Source organism: Scomber japonicus, chromosome 2 (genome assembly GCF_027409825.1).
Source record: "Scomber japonicus isolate fScoJap1 chromosome 2, fScoJap1.pri, whole genome shotgun sequence".
Classification (NCBI taxonomy): Eukaryota; Metazoa; Chordata; class Actinopteri; order Scombriformes; family Scombridae; genus Scomber; species Scomber japonicus.
The window spans coordinates 23741552-23761149 of NC_070579.1; the positions used below are offsets into that span (position 1 = coordinate 23741552).

Below are 19598 nucleotides of genomic sequence, written 5' to 3' on the forward strand. Positions count from 1 at the left end.
AAAAAGTACAGTTTTTGTTCAGTCCCACAGCACATTTATGGGTTGCTACACTTTCTGAATGGCATGAGGGGATTGTGGGAGTTGTGTGAAAATTCACAGTTAAGGTGCAAAGTTTCATAGTTAAAGATTTTAATTGGCTTTGTAATGTGTCCAATAAAGAACAGGAAAGATTTGCAGTAAAATTAATTTAAATATGCTTGATGCCAGTGGTTCCCAACCTGAGAGTTGATAGATGATTAAAAAAATGTTTTGTTACAAAGATGCATTTTTCTGACTTTTCTCCAAGGTTTGCCTTTTCTTCCTCTCTGACTTATGACAATCCTGTCATTGAAACAGTCCAAGAATGCAAAATCAGGCTGTGGTTCAGCAACACACCTCCAGCCAAGACCATTAACTTCCACTTTAGCCCTCCGGCTAACTTGAATTGGGATAAAACGATTCAATCATGTGGCTTTTAGACTTTCAAAATGTTATTGGACCAAATGGATCAAACTTTGATAGTGAAACAATACATTTCATGGGGGTTGTGACACTCAAAAAATTGTATCGACTGATTTACTTCCCTTCCACAATGTAAGTCTATAGGAAAAGGTCTCCTAGTGCCCTATAGCATTTCAAGACCTTGTAATTACACGATTTGGCCACTATGTCATATTGGTTTCAAAGCCTGGCGCTCTTCCTGGGGGCTTGACATGATCTAATTAGATTTAGCTAATAATGTCATCACCAGAAGTTAAAACCAGTCTAACTTCGATGATTTCATCATTGTAGGTCTGATCATCATTGAAGAAGGCTTTAAACTAGCGATTGAGACCATAACCACATTTTGAAAACATTTACTGAGGTTAGAAATCAAGTGACGAGTTGGTCAATTCCCCATTGGCTTGTATAGAGATGGAAGTCCTTTTGACACCAAAACGGTCGCCTCCTGGTGGCCTTTTGATATAATGCAGTTCTAAGTTACTTCCGCGTTGGCCTCATTTCAGAGGACCGGAACTCCCCGCTTGTTGCTGGCCTGTGTCAGGCTTCGCCGCAGGTGGGCCGCCCTTTCAACCTACCACCAGGCTTAGCAAGTTTTCTGGGGGAAACCCTGCACATCAAAATGCATGCTTGTTTGGTGTTGATTAACTTAATATTCTTTAAGCTGTTTCCTTCCTTTTAGCAAAGTTGTGATTAGCCTTTAGGTGTCCAAAGCTATATTTGGGTGGTTGAGCTCTGCATGCTTTACTGTAGTGGAGAGTTGTCTTATTCACCTCTCCAATACAAAGCCAGTCTATTTCTCATTTTTTTAATGGTAGAAGCGACAGCTTTCTTTGTCATCTTATTTACTGGGGGTGGTGTTACGGCCTATGTTTTGGGTTGATTTCTTAGATAACAGTTGGAGATTTTATAATGTGGTACCAGTTCATCGCCGCAGCCAACTTCACTGTGCAGAATTGCATGACCTCTGTTAGGTATCTTAACAGCAACATAGTGTGAACAACAGTGCTGTTTGTGTGAGTATTTGTTAGATATGGAAATTAAGTGAACTGACTGAAAATACAATGATGGCTTTCTCTGCATTCTGAGGTTTCTTGGGACATTTTTGCCCTTTCATTTCTGACACTGGAGCAGATTGACCTGTTTGCTTGAGAATGATCAGGGAAACAGAGACTTCTCTGTTCTTCTTGATCAACCTCTTGTTTTATGTCTGCCCTGTATAAGATTTTTTTTTTATATTAAAGACCATCCCCTTTTTTGTGGACATTTTGAGGATTTGAATCCCAAACCAGTCGCCACATTTTCTATCACCTCATTCCCCTCATGTCTTGTCCCCAACCATCTTGACTTTATCTGCCACTTAACTTTTTGACTTTGTCAGCCTTCCCTTCTCTACCCTCCTGTATCATGTCTAATTATCAAAGTCAGTGTGTGTCTACGGGGAGCTCCTCAATACCTCCTCATCAAAGCCTGTGTTTGTGTTTGCTTGTTTATCTCTGGCTGCTATTCTAGGCGCTCTCCTGGAGCCCTGATGAGACACAAGCCTCCACTCCCCACGGAGGCTTATACTGTAAGCTGTCACTGCACCTCCAGTCATTCAAAACACTGCCAAAATGAGATTTTGTCTCTTGCTACCTCTGTTGCTCTTGGAGGGTGCCTTCTCTCTTGTCTCCCAATCTTTCTCTATATAAATGTATTTTTATATATGTATATTATCATACATCTGCTGATCCTTACCTCCATCTCATCACCTCAGTTTGAGAGAAGTCTGGTGTAACGAAAGGCATGCCAGAGGTTGTTTCCTCCTCCCTTCCTTCTTATTTTTTGTTCTCTGCTTTCCCCTTTATACACAGTACAGTTGTGTTTGTCTTTTATGTGGGCCCTTTTCCCCTGTGACCACGCCACCTACCCCATACCTAAAGGGTGCTGAAGGAATCCTTCAGGTGTTGGTAAGGAGATGCTTCTCAATATGACAACAAGCAAACCCTGAGGACCTGAAAGATCTGCCATATTGAAGGAGCAACAATAGTATCTGGCTTACTTGCCTTGCGGGGAGAAATGAGAAATGTCATTTGTGGAATGTCTGGGAGTTGGCTGGGGAGGGGGTAAAAATGAGAAATGTGGCTTTGGGTAGGTGTGTCAAAGCTTATTTGGTGGGTTTGCATGTGAAGTGAAAATAACTTTGTAATTGAAGTGTCTGTGTGCAGTTATATTTTTAATGCAAAAGCTAGAGTCACCACTTGGATTTGATCTTCTTATTGGTGTTCCCAAACATTAGCTTGTTTATGGGGTTTTCTTATGTTATGTATCTGGAAAGTGTTTGGTGCGTGTGTGCATGCATTGGTAAAGCACATGTTTTGTGCTTCAAAAGCTCTGTGATGGCGATTAGCGACACAAGTTTTGACAGTGTGGCATTTGTTACAGAAATAGGGCCTTGTATTACCCAATTCTCCCCCAGTATGAATTCCCAGCCGCTGTCATGGCTTACAGTAATATGTTTTTGTGTAGGACTGAACTGTTTACACACCACAGGGGATTGTCAGTGACTGGAACAGTATTGCGGTCATCGCATTAAAAACTTCCAATTTCCAATAACTGTGTTTTCATTAAAATTATTCTTATCACATAATGACTTTTTAATGGAACCCACCGAGTGCAGAATTACATGTGGGCCAAAACTAAGTGTTGTTCCTCTCCTGAGAAGTTTTATAAGAAGGAATGTTTTCTGAAAGTAGAATCAAGACTTGTGATGGCGGTGACTTGCTAATGACTTTCAACCCAACCAGTCAAAGCAGATGGCCACACAGCTAGAGCCCAGTTGTCCTCAAGGTTTCTTCCTTAAAGAGGAATTTTTCCGTGACACTGTCGCTGTGCTTGGTCATGGGGGGATGGTGGGTCTTTGTAAATTAAAGGGTAACGTTTAGACCTGCTCTATCTTAAAAGAGCACTGGGATAACTTATGTTGTGATTTGGCACTCGCTATATAAATAAAATGTACTTTACTTGTCTTGACTTGACTGTGTTGCTGTTGAGTTGCCATCTATGACTCCAGACAGTGCTCTCTCATGTACCTCTGGGTTTTGGGGCACTTGAATATTGTCCCATTTAGTGTCAGCTGCAGGGAAAACAAATATTGCCTATGCTTATTTTCTTGAGGATGCCTGAGGCTGTGTCATGATGGAAACAAAAGGCTGAATGGAGTGTGGGGAAGGTGTTTTTGGTGAGGTTGTGAATGAAGTAGGGGATTGTGGGTCAAGGTGGCTCTGCAGACAAAGGTGACCAAGATATGTGTCCAATTACAGTCTTCACACTTAAGGTCTTGCCACTGATCTTCTGTTGCCACTCCTCAGTTACTGCCTTGCAGGGATGGGACTCTTGAGTTTTGGGAATTTGTATCTCTTCTCTACATACTCTTCAGACCAGATCTACATACTCTTCTAAATGTTTTTTCTACATTTAGAAAAACAAAGAAAAGAGACCATGCAGTCCAAAAACATCTGAACATAATTTAAAAAACTGTAAATGATTCTGGTAGCCAGCAAGGATTCAGTCTCTCAGACCAGTGAAGGGCAATATGCTTAGAGAATAAGTGGATTCACTTGTCTTATATTTTTTTAACCTCTGATCTCTAACCTTCAACCATGTCTTCTTGTGTCACTGGTACTAGGATGGATGAGGCGGAGCAGTACAAACAGCGACTGGAGGCCATTGCTGTGAGTCCACACACACACAAAACACGCACACGCACATACATTTCACTGTGTATACATAAGAAGAGACATTAAGGAGACTTAGCTGTGCTCTCTGAGCTTCTTGTAACTCCTAAATAATTAAGTGTGCAGTGTGGTGAGCCAGGGTGTCCCTGGTCCTACAAAAATAACACCAGGTTGTCATGGGGAAATTTCCTCTGAGGGCTATGGGATGTAGAGTATACTAGATTACTGCGGTGATGGTGTCCTTGTGACAGATGGCTGACCAGGTGCCCCTGTTTTATTCACTGTCCTCTCTTCCTTTTCTTTGTTTCTGTTATTAATTTAAGTCAGCTTGTTTGTAGTCTAGATGTTGATCTGAGTTTCTCTGTCCACATTTCTTTTTTAATAGAATACAATCTTACCCTTATTTTTACTCTCACTCCCTTTCTAGCAAACATTCAATTTGCTTATATTCATTTTCGGTCTTTCACTTTTCTCTCCTTCACTCCTCCTTCTCTTTCAGGAGAAGCGTCGGCTGCAGGAGGAACAGGACAAAGCTAGAAGAGAGATGGAGGATGAGAAACTGAGACTACAACAGCTCAAGGTCTGACACACATACAATGATAATCTAACCTGTCTCATTCATTCACACACACACACACACGCACGCACACATACACATACATACTGTACACATACTGTACACACATGCAGCCTTAATTCCAGTCTCTGTAGACTCATTCAAGCTTGTTAATGAGCAAATAGCCTCCAAACCTATTTCCCTTTCACACACACAAATGAACTGTTCAACCTTTCGCACTTCCTGGTTTTTGCCGTCTCTCACAAGGTTAGAAGCAAGCCTTCCTTTGCTGAAATCAGTTTTTATATGAGTGTTTACACACTCTGCAAGTCACAGAGCTGCTCTATTGTTTTCACATCATTTCCAGACTGGCGTTCCCACTTCCTACTCCACTGTGTTACTCTGCCCCCGGGGTACATTCCTCAAATTGTGTGTAATCTATGCAGTGTGTGTTTGTCTGTATTCAGGTATGCATGTGTGTGCTTCACTTGATACAAAAGAAGTATTTTAAAAACGCTTACCATATATGAGTATGTGGACAGCACTTGCCTTGAGGGAATTTCTTCAAATGTGGTACAAACCTTGGACTCAAGGATAGACTGACTGATTTTGGTGGTCAAAGGTCAAGGTCATTGTGACCTCAATTCCATCCCATTCTCATGAACATGATATTATTTCAGGAACATCTGGAGGAAGTTCATTACAGGTCACTGTGGCCTCACAAAACACATTTTTGGCCATATTTCAAGAATGTATGCACTAATTATGACAAAGGTTTACACAAATATCTCGTATGGATAGATTAATGAAGGTATGAAATTTTATATCTAAAAGGTCAAAGGTCACCTTCACTGTGATGCAAAAATACTTTTTTGGCCATTATATAATGCCATAACTCATGAACAGAGGGGATATTGTGAGCATATTTCACATTTGGTTGGACACCGAGTTGGTGACAGTAATCTCGGCTGCCTATCTTGGAACTGTGGCGATTGTGCAGATCTTCTGTGCTGCCGGGTTTAAGATGTGTGTGAAGCATCCACATTTAAGAATTTGTGGCTTCTTTGCATTTTGCTTTCCCAAGGTACCTGTATGAGTCCACCTTAGACAGCAACCAGGACAGGGGGTCTCCTGTTCCTCTGGTAGTCTACCACAAAGTTATTTGTTTTGTTGATATTGAGCTTCAGGTGATTCTCTGCACCACATGATGAAGCTCTTTAACAGTCCTATGTACCCCTCTGTAAAAATATTCTCTTAATTGATTTCTCACTTGAAGTTATTCACTGGAATCATTATGTCATGTCAGTATAATGATAACTTACATGTCGGCCAAAAATACTCTTAATACCATTCATTAAATTCCTTAAGAGTCTTTATTACAAACATTTTGAGTCTGCATGAAAACTACAACTTGACTCTTGTCAGAAGCATACAACCACAAGGCAGTATTTCTAGTTTATGATTATTCCAATACTCACTCTCACAGGAAATGAAATTCTCATGGCTTTTAGTACATTCATTAGCTTTGACATTGATTCTAACCCCAGTGTATATATGAGGATGTGATAGGAGGGAGCAGTCGCTTGTTCACTGCTCCAGACGTGCAGGAAAGTATAGCAAGATTTGTGTTCAGCCAGCCAAAGGCACAGGGAAGGGAACAGAGCGGGGCTTGTTCTATGCTGCAAGAGAAAACACAGAGATGGTTTTGTGACGCTTACATTTAAGTAGGTAGCTACTGACTAACAGTTGCCAGATTTTGGAAACATGGGGCCATATAGGCTTGAGGGGAGTGTGGGTTTTCAGAAACTTTCACCTCAGCAGAAAAGCTAAAAGACATCAAGTAGCTTTACACAGTAGGAGTATGGCTTCTGAGAGCGCTAGTAGTAGATTTTAGAGCATATATAATTACGATTCAAAATTACAATTCTGGATATTTTGCTGGATGAAATTTAATACTTGAAAATTCCCTGCAGATAGACTCTTTACAGCCACTGGTCGCGACACGAAAACGCAACGATATTTCTCGTTGAAGTTAATTTTGTCTCGCGAAGCTATAGTTAAAAAAAAAAAGAAAAGACGATCGGTTTTCTATCGCTCATGCGCTCGTTATGTCTTCTTTTTTTTCAGAGTTGAGGGTGTTTGACAGCTGTAGCAACTAAGGACGTCCACAGAATGATGATGATGAAGCTGTGAAAACTAGACTTTATTTAATAGAATCTTATACTTAAAAAGTTGTCTGCTTGCTGTTGTTGCCTGTTATGTACTTATAAAGGTCTAGAAGATGACACAGAGAGAATTCAGCTCTAGACAAGAGAGAATTGAGTTCTTGTTTTTGTAAAAGTTTAAAGTACTTGGTTTAGTGTACTGTTAAGAGGCATGGTAAGTAGCCTCAGGCAACTTTCTTTTGCTGGGTTATCTCTATTTACTAGAGAGTGTGTTAGGAATAATTCAGGAAGAAGTCCACACACACGCTGTATTTCATGTTTGCTTTCAGTGCATTTGATAGCTCAGAAGAAACCTGTTTAAATGGACTCACAGATGTTTCTCTCTTTTTTTTCTTCTCTTCTCACCTTCACAATCTTCAAATAAACACATTTCACTTCACTTTCCACAAGTCAATTTCTCACTCTGGTCAGCATATCATTCCTCCATCCATCTTTCTCCTCCTCTCTCGCCAATCTTAATTTTTTTGCCTTGGCTTTTTATGAAAGCCTGGAGGCAAGGACCCTATTGTTATTGTATCGTTTTTTAATATTCTATCGACACTTTGAGCCTCAATTTGACCCCCCCAAACCTGCTTAAAAACTCACCAAATTTGGCAGGCACATCAGGGGGGTATTCCAGAAAGCAGGTTATATGGAAAACTCAGAGTAAGTTAACCCTGAGATGAGGGAAACTCCATGTTATCCGTTCCAGAAAGAGAGGTAACTGAAACTCTGAGTCAGTCACCATGGTAACTGACTCTGTGAACATAACCTGCTTACTGGCAGGTTTTCTTTAAGAAACCGTGAGTTTCTACCTGTCTCCTCTTACCTGAAGCAAGCTGCCAGACATGGATGGTCCGTTTCTTCGCAATCCGATAGATATCGAGGCAGAATTAATTTGCAATGCCTTATGTCGGGAGATGTATTCAGGGCTCAACGGTCACATTTTAGTCTTAAAATCAATGACTCCAATATGTATAATAAGTAAAATTATGTAAAATGTTAATCTACTAAGTAGGATATTAGATGAGAGGACATATGTATTAGATAGCTTTCTCTAGCTTTTTCTCGGTTTAAATTACGGCATGTTGAAATAGCCACTGAATTAATATTTACTTTATTTAATAGCCTACGTCAACTATGAATAAAATCAAAGCAAAGTACAATCATAGCCCAGCAAAATGTGGCTTACTTTTCTGAATTATTTTTTTATTTCACTTTTAGCTGCTTCCAAATACGTTACACCACTTTTTCACCTGTACGCCACAATTTTAAGTGAGATAAGTTAAGTCAGTGGAGTGGTGCATTAAAACTAAAACATTGACTTAGGCAGCAATTTTCTCCCATGCAGCTTCACTCTTCACTGCAGCGGTGTTACTTTTTGTGAAATATATGATCATATTCGCCACAGGCCTGCAGGGGGAGCTCCAGTTCCAGTGAGGTGATGTAATACAAGCTTTTTTTCTCAATAGTTGCCATGGTGAATCAAGGTATCGGGGCTCCATTGAAAATGGCTTTTTATAGTGGTCGCGCATTCACCAAACTCAAGGTGAGCATACTCAGAGTTGATTGAACTAATTCAGATCAGCTGTTTTGGAACCGGAACTTACTCAAGAGTTTCCCATCTCAGAGTAAGTCAACTCAGAGTTCAGGGATAGACTCAGAGTTTGTTGAACCTCCTACCTGGAATATTCCCCTGGTCTGGCAAAAAATTTGATTAAATGGAAAAACAAACAACATCATACTCTCTAGCACCACCTAGAAACACTAAAACGGCCACTACACCTGATAAGAATGTCGTAGAAAGATCAAACCAAAACAAACATTTTTGTCTTATCAAGACCTACAAATCACGCACCGACACCCCTGACCTAAATCCAACAGGAAGTGCACATTTTGTTAGCCGCCAAGCTAGAAGCTGAGTTAGCAGCAGAAAACTCTCAGACGTAGCGTCCATGTTTTGGGTAGAGGTGGTGACTTTGATTGACAGGTGATACTTGGTAGGGGGGTTTCAGCGAACTCGGCGGGCACTCCCACAGCGTTTGGGAGAAGAGAAAGAGCTTTTTACGTAACTTTGAAGCCTAATTTCATATATTTGGCAATTTTTTTAATCATTCAAATTTGGCAGGGTGGTTAACAACACACTTTTCTGTGGTATGTCAAACTCAGAACATATATTTATTCTTACTTACCATGGACTTTAACTACCATGTTTTTAACTGTGTGTGTGTGTGTGTGTGTGTGTGTGTGTGTGTGTGTGTGTGTGTGTGTGTGTGTGTGTGCGCAGCTGGCACAAGTTGAAGCACTGAATTCTTTTGTCACTATTTGTAACCTATAGAATATATTTGTGTTTCTAATTTTGACCATGTTTACTTCTATACCTATTTCTGTGTCATCTTGATGACTAGTTTGTTCTAACAAGTTACAGTTTCAGAGGATTGCAGTAGATAATGAAGTCAAGCAGTCAATCCAGATTCATTTGTGGTCTTAGTGTGCCACCCAGTGGAGAAAACTTGTATAGATTCATGATACAGTACCTGATAAGGAAAAGGTGCCTCAGTTTTCTGTTTCTAGTTCAAGTTTATTGACTGTATTATTATGCTTTTAGATATCTGTGCAGTCTGTCAACTATTTCACTGACATTGCTGTCAAAGTCTGGTCTAGATCAAACACATATTACAAGAGCATGACCTACAAACATATCTACAGGTTTCAGTGGAAATATGTTCCTCTCCTGTTTGACTCATCAAAGTGTTGGCAGTTCAGAGAAAGAGAGAGAGAGTGTGTGTGTGCTTGTGTGAATGTGCGTGTGTATATGTGTGTAAGTGTGTGTGTGTGTGTGTGTGTGTGTGTATGTGTAATGTATATCTACTTATTGCAGTGTCCGATAAATGCCTGAGTCTGAAGGCATCTAAATGCCCCTAACAGAAACCTTTCCATTTTGCCACGGCCCAACGTGCACAAGGGTGCGAGGTCCTGCCCAACGCTGCTTGCTAACTAATTTTGCATTGCAACTGATACTTAGTGTCTCTAACAATATTTTGCATCTATGCAAAACACATTGTATTGTGGGATGTGAGTTATGTATTCAGTGGCTGTTTCTAAAAACACTCAATTTTTACTTGTAAGTCAAGGCAAGGAACATTTATTTATACAGCACATGTTATACCAGAGGCAACCCAAAGTGCTTCGCAGAGTACACAGGCAAAAGCACAAAAAAACAAACAAACAAGAAAACTCACACACAATAAAAACAATAAAAATATACAAACACCAAAATTTATAGCATCAATTTATACAGTATAAGCAGGTCGAATCATAAGGACAATAATAAAAAGTTGGTGTGTAATCAGCTGTACACCTATATAAAATTGTAGATCTGACTACATATAATATAGAGCATTTCACAATTTAATCAAAAACCATGGCAACAGGTAGATTTTTAGATTGGATTTGAAAGTAGTCTGCATTGTCTCAAGTCGTAGCTCTTCATCAGTTTTTTACACATTTGAGCAGCATAGAAGCTAAGGGTTGCTTCAGCTATAGAATTTTGAAGTCGATTCTCTGAGAAACTGTTTGCCAACATTCTGAGTGTGTAAATGTATCCACTAAATGGTGCCTTCAAAAAATGTCTGAGCCAGGCAAGCTGTGTCAAAAATCACTTGTTTGTTCACTCCATAGTTTACTCAATAGTAAGCAGTAAACTGAAATGATGGTCACTTATTCATCATTATCATTTTGAGTCTACAACAATTATTGTCACATTGCAGTGTGGTATATGTTAGCAGAGTTGCAATGGTTGCAATCTGCAGCCTCACCACTAGATGACACTAAATCCTACACACTGGTCATTTAAGTCATTGTAGATTTTGGTGTTAACCAGGTTTGCAATTCTTATGTTGCTAGCTGTCTGTCCATTGCTAATTATTAGCATTACACTCTGTGGGTCACTGTTGGGCTACTGTTGATGGTTTGTAACATTTAGCTATTTCTCTTGTGGACTAATTTGACAGTTAGTATTAGCCTGTGTTTTTGTGATTCCAGTCGCTAAATGAACATTACAAATTTGGTTAATCTTTTCTCCATTGTATTGTATTTTTTCACAATTTGTAACTAGAGCCTGGTCTTTGTATCAACAGGTAGATATTATTGGCCGATTTTTTTATCACAGATATATTGGTATTTGTATATGTTGGCCAATAGTAATAAGAAATTGGCATACAAATGCCAAAGAGCAACAAGCAACAATGGAAAAAACTAATCTAATACTGGTCAAGCTTTGTTTGTAATTTAAACGGAATGACTGAATCCAAATACTTAGTCTTGTAATCTAAACAGAATTTGTTTTTGTTTTTTAATTCCTGCTTTTACAGTTTCCCAATTGAACCAAATAAAAACTGTGAGATGGTTGAAATCAATTTCAAGATATGAACATATCTTACATATCTATACATAATATGCATATACAATACAGTTTTGCAAATAAAGTCACAAACAAAATAGTCAAATTGATGTTCTACTCATAGATTTGTGTACCACTGGAGTGGCCAATGAGGATACAATCCTTTATTGTGTATAATTTTATATTTATATATTAATATTTATCATAATATATATGATGCTAAAAACATAATAATCCAATAAGCTCTTCTGCTCATTGATTGTCAGTGTTGTTCACAATGGCCCCATAAAACCTGAGATGCCAGGAGAATAGTTTAGCAAAACCTGTGATCGTTGAGAAATCTATATCAACTTGCTAATTGATAATACAACATAATCTAACAGAAAGTTGACCATCTCTCTTTCCTCCTCTCTCTGTCTCTGTCCAGAGAAAGTCTCTGAGGGACCAGTGGTTGATGGAGGGACCACCTTTGTCCCCAACATCCCTGAACAGCCAGAGCCCTCACTCCCAGGCCCAGGAGATCGAGAAGCGCATTGACAAGTAATGCTACAGTTTGTTTGTGTGTTTGTGTGTGTGTGTGTGTGTGTGTGTGTGTTTGTGTGTGTATGTGTGTGTTTGTGTGTGTGTGTGTGTGTGTGTGTGTGTGTGTGTGTGTGTGTGTGTGTGTGTGTGTGTGTGTGTGTGTGTGTGTGTGTGTGTGTGTGTTTGTTCGTCGTCTGTCATAGTCTATTTTTGGGGGGAAATTTAGATTTAGGACCAGTTAATTTGAGACAGCTCAGCTTATAATGAAATGAATGTACTTCTATGTAATGTACCCCAAAGTTACCATGATCTGATATGTGTGTGTTTTTGTGCAACTTAGACCAGGAGACCATTAGTAGAGCAGACAGATCATGAGAGAACTGTCACATTTTTGTTGTATTTGTAGAGTTGATACTTCATGTATAATTGATAGTTGCAGTGCTCCCTTTTCTATTTTTTGTTTTTTCATTTTGTTTGGCATTACAGCTGTTATTGTACATTATGTAGGCTTTTCCTTATTGCAGTGGACAATGTTGTCAAGTCCATGAAAATGTCACTCATAGATTATTATTGCAAAGGTCCACAACTCTGCCTTGCTCTCCAACAAGACTCCTCACACACACTGTGTACACGTCCTCTGCGAGGTTTTAAACACACTGTCTTAGCAAAGACATGTGTCTACAATAGTGTCACTTAGATTGGGGTCATAAATGAATCATATCTGACATCACATTTGAGTGTATGTACACCATAATATTTAAAAGCATCATAAACTAAGAGTGCATGGTTAATATAAATTTGATGTGTTTATTTTGTGTGTGTGTGTGTGTCTGTCTGTCTGTCTGTCTTAGGTTGCAGGCAGAGAGTCAGCAGCTGGCAGAGGAGGAAGAGAAGTTGAAGGAACAGATGCAGGATGTCCAAATGGTGAGGAACTTGCACGCATACCCGCACATATACACTCACATTCACACTTACCTACTCCCTCTGTGGACACAATGGGGGGTTGGTATATGTCAAACAAGCTTGCACCGTCATCAGAAAGATTTCCCACAATTTGTATCTATGACTTTTTTTTAATGAATAATGCGTTTCCTCTCTTAATGTACTAATGATGTAGCACCTCTTGTACAAAATCAGAAACTTTATGAATGTAAGCTGTCCTATTACACAAACAATTCAGCATTTGATCCACTCTGGAATTTGCATTTCACCTCAATCAAGCACAAATTGGTTCTCTTTGGTAGAACAAGAGTTGCCTCTCCTTTTTCTGCCATAAGGTTTTTCATAGTTATCGTATAGTAATCTTAACTTTGGCGTTTGGAGTTTCGATACATTAACAGTGGACTCCATTTTTAATAGCTATTACAGTTGATTGGCTACAGTGCCGTGCACAGACTTTTTGAAGGGCAGGGGCAAAAAGAAAAAAAAGGGCACATACAGCGCGTTCTCAGCACTGAAGAGGGCACTTTAGTGCTTGTGTTTTGCCAACCAGGAGGACACCTTAGCACACGTTTTGGCTCCCAAGAGGGCACCTTAGCACGCGTTCTGGCTCCCGAGGGGGCACCTTAGCGCGCGTTCTGGCTCCCAAGAAGGCACCCTAGCACGTGTTCTGGCTACCAGGAGGGCACCTTAGCATGCGTTCTGGCTATCAGGAGGGCACCTTAGCACGCGTTTTGGCTCCCAAGAGGGTACCTTAGCACGTGTTCTGGCTCCCAAGAGGGCACTTTAGTGTGCGTTTTTTCAACAATTGGGCCACGAGGGGGGGCGACTGCCCCCCCTCCCCCTGTGCACACCACTGATTGGCCATGCTGGCTATGATGGATCCAACTTTTAATGTGTGACTTTACCCTCAATTTAAAAATACAGCACATCCAACAGGCCATGCCAGAAAATCTTTGGTTTGATGGGCAGCCTGAGAGTGACTGACAGCTAATATCTGGCAGCTCAAACAAGCATGTGAAGATTTCTGTATAGAATTTTGTTTGTTTAATGCTGTCTTATGAGCCTAGGAATGTGATTATGTGTTGAGGTTCTTTAAAGTGGGCTTTTATTTGTAACAAGTGCATAAACCCACATATACAGAATAGCTTTCCATTACAGTACATTTATTTATGCAGTATTTGGCCCGTATTTATTAAGTTTCTCAGAATCAGTCCCTGGAATCACACTGAAAGTTAACCTAGGGCTAAAAGTCCTACCTCAGAGTTGGATTTGAGACTAATTTATGTAGCATCCTACTTACCATCAGTAATGAAATAAATATTCCTAGGAAGGGTTGCAATGTTGTTTCATGACACACTGATAAGTAGAAATTTTGATGGCATTGTTGTAGTTCTCTAAAAGTCTTGTCTTGAAATATTAGTATGATAAAGAGCACCACTTTAGTTAAGTGTAGATTTAATGTGTATACTGTAGGTAAATGTATAAATATTATTCCAAAATTAGATGATAAAATGATATGTCATTTAGCTTACATAGGAGTAAACAGCAGCATTCACGTGGCTTAAAAAATAAATGTAGTAAATTAAGTAGGTATAAATGAAGGTAATCAGACTTTTTTTCATATCCCCTTCAAAATACACCATCGGTTCAGGTATAACATCACAGTTTTATTATTCCAATGGCTGTATGTTTGATTCCACCCTTTTCCCTTTCACCAACAGGAGGCAGTGAAAGTGGCAGTGGCTGGAGTAGGTAAGTGGGATCAAATATATGCTTGAGTACAGATAAATATTAAGATTACAGTGGGTATGTTAGAAAATTACAATTCTGCTAGCTTCTTGCCAGACAAAGTGATAAATTGATGCAGAATTTCACTCTGTAGAAGAAGCATTTTTAAGTGATTTGACAATCTCTCATATCCACAATATGTAACAAAGTGCAGAGCAAAGCTTTGCTGGCATCCATCTCCCTGCCTTTTTCAACACTCACTGTTTTCTATCTAATACCTCTCAGCCCTTTGACACATTATCATTATGAAATCACCCTGTGCAGACACATTGTTTTTTCTGGCTGCCACCTCCTGTTAGCCAACTGTGCACTTCTAATGCTACTCTTGGTTAAATATGCCAGTATATATTATTGTCTGTTTGTGTGTCATTTCCTGAAAACAGTGTCCTTCTTCATGTCGTAATACATGTATTCCATACTGCATGTGTAACTGAAAAACATTGCTACTTGCAAAACTTCACAATAAGTACATCTTTTCTTTCTCAGAAATAGTCCAAGATGCTATTGTGCAGAATGGAGAGAGCAATGCTACAGGATCAGGTGGGTACAGAGTTGTCTTGTGTGTTATAAAATGCACACAGACATGGACTACACCTGCATACGTTAAATCACAAATAAAGGCTCATTAATGTCAACATCTTTCTTCTCCACTCTTTCTCTGTTAATACTGATATACTATCTGATCACCATCTCACATTAACTCCTTATAGACCAAGAAATCCCCAATAGATTTACTCTTCAGTATACGTATGAAATTTGCATTCTAAAGAAATTAGTGGCACAGGCATAGCTATGGTTCACAAAAAGTTCATACATGCTGTGATGAATATTTACACATATTGAATATGGTTTTGCATATTTGTGCTAATAGGGGCTGAAGTGTTGTATTTTTAGAGGACAGTATGTACATGGACATGTCAGCGGGATGCTGCTCAAGCTACAGATGAGAACGTTCTCAAAATGAAATATAACCATCCATTTGTATTGAAATCATCCAGAGTCTATAAGTTTCTTGCTCAGGCTACAAAATTTAAATTAGCATGCACTGCACACTGTTTATTCTTTTCTATTCTAGTTTAGCTGCCACTCACTTATCTTATTGTGTCTATTACAACCCACTTCTTTCTCTCATGACTGAGCCGTACAGTGTTCAGTATATTTTACTAATGTGTTTTGTAGCTATTTTTTCCATGATAATACAATTATATCCACTTTTGATGATTGTTGTTACATTCTGCTTTGGAGAAGCCTCCATTTTTGTTCAGTATACATTTTATGGCACATAAATGAAACAGTATCATCCATCATTAGTTTCTACATGTCATATTAGGACATAGGTGAATAACTTTTCCATGTTTTTCATTCAAACCATACTTTGGACAGTATGGTAGATCTTTTGTTAACAGCATAACAATACATAAATTAGCTGTATTGAACAGTGACAGTTGCAAAGCAACCTCTAATTGCAATCAAGTACAGTAATGGTGTATCTACAGCAACTACAATGAAAGCTAATAATCAGTGTTAATGAGAGTGTGATATATGGATTGCAAATTCACTCAACATCATAGAGATAAATGAACATCTCTAGCTTTTCTAATAAATCCACTTTCATAGACCATTCACTCATTTAATAACAGTGATATTAATTTAATGTTTTATATTCAGAAACCACTGCAGATGAAGTGATGACAAACCAAACCCCACTACTGGAAGAAGCAGCAACTGTGCTAACCAATGGCAGAGAGGACACAGAGGCAAATATAAATCATAATACTGCAGAGCATGTAATTCAGTCCACCACCAACGGGCCTGTCGGAGCAACTGAGGGTGTTGTTAGCGTTAAGTTGGAACCTGGGATGAGTCTGGAGGTCTCAGAGGCAGAGATTGGTCAGGCTCCAAATTTCAGCATTGATGAGGGGGAAGAAGGGACTCTGGTAATGAGAGCAGAATGTGTGATCATCACAGATGAAGGGGATGATGCACCTGAGGGTCTTACACCCCAGGAAGATCAGCAGGAGACCATTCAACCAGAGGAAATCCCTCTACCAAATTCAGAAGCAGGCACAGTGGGAAGGGTTGCTGAGGAGGTGGTGATACAAACAGAGGCAGCTCCAGAAACTTTGACAGAATCAGAAAAGAGACAGACTCCAGAGGCACAACCAGAAAATGGAGATGTGCACATGGAGAACAAAAATGGAGATGGAGAGACAAAAGCTGAGGCAGAGGACAACCAATTGGAAGCTCCAGCCTCTGTGCAATTGCAGTCCCCAGCCAATGCTCTAGAGAGCACTACAGTGGCTTTGGTGCCAGTCTATTCTGAGGAGCAACCCAGCACTCTCACCCCAGAGCTAGGGGCAGAGGGTAAAGTTGCAAGAGCATCAGAGGGGGCTGAGGCTTCTTTAGTCCAGGACCTTGTCCAAGACCCTGCCATTGTCCCTGGTCAGTTCCAGGAGGTTCCCCTGGCTGATCCCCAGGAGAAGCAGAGGACAGAGGCAGAGCTGGGGGAGCAGGAACCTCTTCTGTCCCAGACCAAAGCCCCCAACACCCAGGCAGAGCCAGCAGCATCCAGCAGCCCAGCCAGCATGGAGACAACTGGCCCAACCAGGGCTAATCAGGGAGAGGAGACTGAAACACCCAAACACAAAAGCTGCCAGTGCTGCTCTGTCATGTAAATGCCCACACTGTACATTAATTTCCTCTCTCTCTCTTCAGTCTGCCAGTATCCTTTAGTCTGTCTCTCTGCTGTTAAATTCATAACACACTGCTTCCCTTGTCTCCTAATTTTTTTAACCCATCCTTTTTCCAAAAAAATACACCCACAAGCTACTTCCCATTCCTTTCTTTTTACCCTCTGCCCTCATTCTTGTATAAATCTTGAGACTTCCTCATGCTGTTCTTAAGCTTTCTCCTTCTCTCCAAGAGGAAGTGAGCTCTCTCCAACATGAAGAGAGACGAGGTATGGACTGTATTTGTCTGTGTTTAAGTGCCTTTTGGAACTCACTACCCATGACTGCACTTTTAAATTTAATTCACACAATGTGGACTAAAACATGGGGCATTTTTTTACACAGTTTGAGTTTGATTTAATTTTCCTGGATAGCAGACAATCTAGCCAAAGTACATAGGATCAAAATCCACATTTTAGATGCAGTTAAGCAGAAAACAGAAAACAGACTAAAGATGTTTTATTGTAAACTGTTGTATCTACGTGTATAATTAATTGGGTAGGTTTCATAATGTAAATATGAGAGTAAACTGGAAAAGATGTGTAGAGGTTCAGAGAGGATATTCTAATTTAATAGCTTTGAAGCTGAATTATTTTTATTGATTTTGGTCTTTTATTAGAGATATGTTTAATCCAAGTATACAGCCTGAACCTTTTATCCACTCTGCAATACAGTTACATGTACTTAGTAGTATGAGATGGTCTCATTTATAAACTGAATATTCTGTGGGCCGTCATCAGTTTTACAAGAGAGATTATTTTTAAAATACCTAAAATGAATGAAATTAATTTTGTATTTTTACCAGATTTCTTTTGATGAGAGGCTACAGAGCTCCTGACACAGCTCTGTGCACGGATGTATATACTGTCGGCAGACAGCATGTGGAATTGGGATTGTCTGAAATGTCAGTTTTGAAATGATTAATGAATGGTTTAATGATTAAACTGACCTTTGATACATTACGTGATTTATTTGTTGTTCTTTTGGGAAATTCACAAATAGCTTATACAGTATGTTTAATCATTTTTATCTTTGTCATCAGCGTGATCTCCTGCAAAAATTCCATGTTGTGTGTCCGTTAACATGTTCAGTGTCAGAACCGTGACCAGACGTGTCAGTGACCACCTGCACTCTACATCACCCGGTTGTGTTGAGTTCAATTGCTAAATAAGAAATTACTTTTTTTTGGTCTGTTTTTTTTCCGCAAGCACACTTAAGAATATATGAGTGGGAGTTTGCAGCCTACCTTAGATAACTGGTATTTCTCAGTAATTGCAGCATTAATAGTGGCAACCGTTCCCCTGAAGGAAACTAACAAGGATCTAGAGATTCAGCAGAAAGAGCAAGATCACTAGGACTGAGTTTATGACATGATGTAGATGGTGTTCCCTGCAACTTGTCTCAAAAATCTTTCACATATGAGTATATTGAGTTAGTCAAAACTGCCTGAGGTCTGAGCAGTGTCTCCAGTTCTTGTTCCATGACTAACAGCGGGATTCACTAAAAGCACCAGACCATAGCTTGACTACCTGGGGAAAGGGATGCAGCAATGCACACTGTAGCTTTGAAAGTAGGTCCTGCTGAGCTGAGAGCTCCCAGGGGTCCCATCCAACAATAATGAGACTTCAAAGGACTAACGTATGAAGAGCCCATACCTCTCCAAAGTAGGCAGGAAGTCATTAACCTGCTCTCTTAAAAAAAGAAAATGAGTAGTGTGTGTATTTAATGCATAGTTGAGCCACTTCTCAGTATATCTTCCTCTACACTCAGTAACACATGAAATACTGTACATAATTAAAGGGGTTGTCATGAAGACGTGGTCGTCTAAGATGTGTACCAGGTAACCACAATATCCATAGTTCAAATCTGGCAGGGATCAACCTCTATCCTCCCACATTTTCTGTCTGCCTCTTGACTGTATACTGTTGCAAGGCATGAATTCCAAAAAGAAAAAATATGATATTGATACAGTGGTTTAACCAAATAGATAAATGTGTACTTTTCTTCAGTGTGTCCTATTGCTAGCATGAAGCAATAAATCTAATTGAGCAGATTGTGAGTACTGTTGACGTAATGATACAGGTGTTCTGGCTGTTGAGTTGGTAAAAGCTGCGCATTGACTTTGGTTTAGAGCCCAGATTCACTGAATTCACTACAAACTAAAAAGTTGTCTTTTTTTTCAACAAGACAAAAACTTATCTGTACAGTTTTTACCATTAAACCAAACATCTGTCACAGAAATTATTTCAGTTCAAAACT

At 39.6% G+C, this 19598-nt stretch overlaps 1 protein-coding gene across 3 annotated transcripts in view; it reads left to right on the forward strand.

Annotated features, from left to right (window-relative positions):
• The window catches only part of palm3 (paralemmin 3), a 36155-nt gene extending 17702 nt beyond the window's left edge, over positions 1 to 18453 (forward strand). The window contains exons 1-8 of one of the 3 annotated variants that reach the window (XM_053330937.1): positions 1779 to 2050; positions 4148 to 4193; positions 4696 to 4776; positions 11786 to 11898; positions 12732 to 12804; positions 14544 to 14574; positions 15097 to 15150; positions 16279 to 18453. In XM_053330937.1, coding sequence (XP_053186912.1) covers positions 4149 to 4193; positions 4696 to 4776; positions 11786 to 11898; positions 12732 to 12804; positions 14544 to 14574; positions 15097 to 15150; positions 16279 to 17285 — 1404 coding nt within the window. In that variant the 5' untranslated portion in view covers positions 1779 to 2050; position 4148 and the 3' untranslated portion in view covers positions 17286 to 18453. Of the gene's footprint in view, positions 1 to 1778; positions 2051 to 4147; positions 4194 to 4695; positions 4777 to 11785; positions 11899 to 12731; positions 12805 to 14543; positions 14575 to 15096; positions 15151 to 16278 lie in introns of those variants that run through there. The other 2 variants (XM_053330938.1, XM_053330936.1) reach the window with 2 other exon arrangements.
• The last annotated feature ends 1145 nt before the right edge of the window (positions 18454 to 19598 follow it).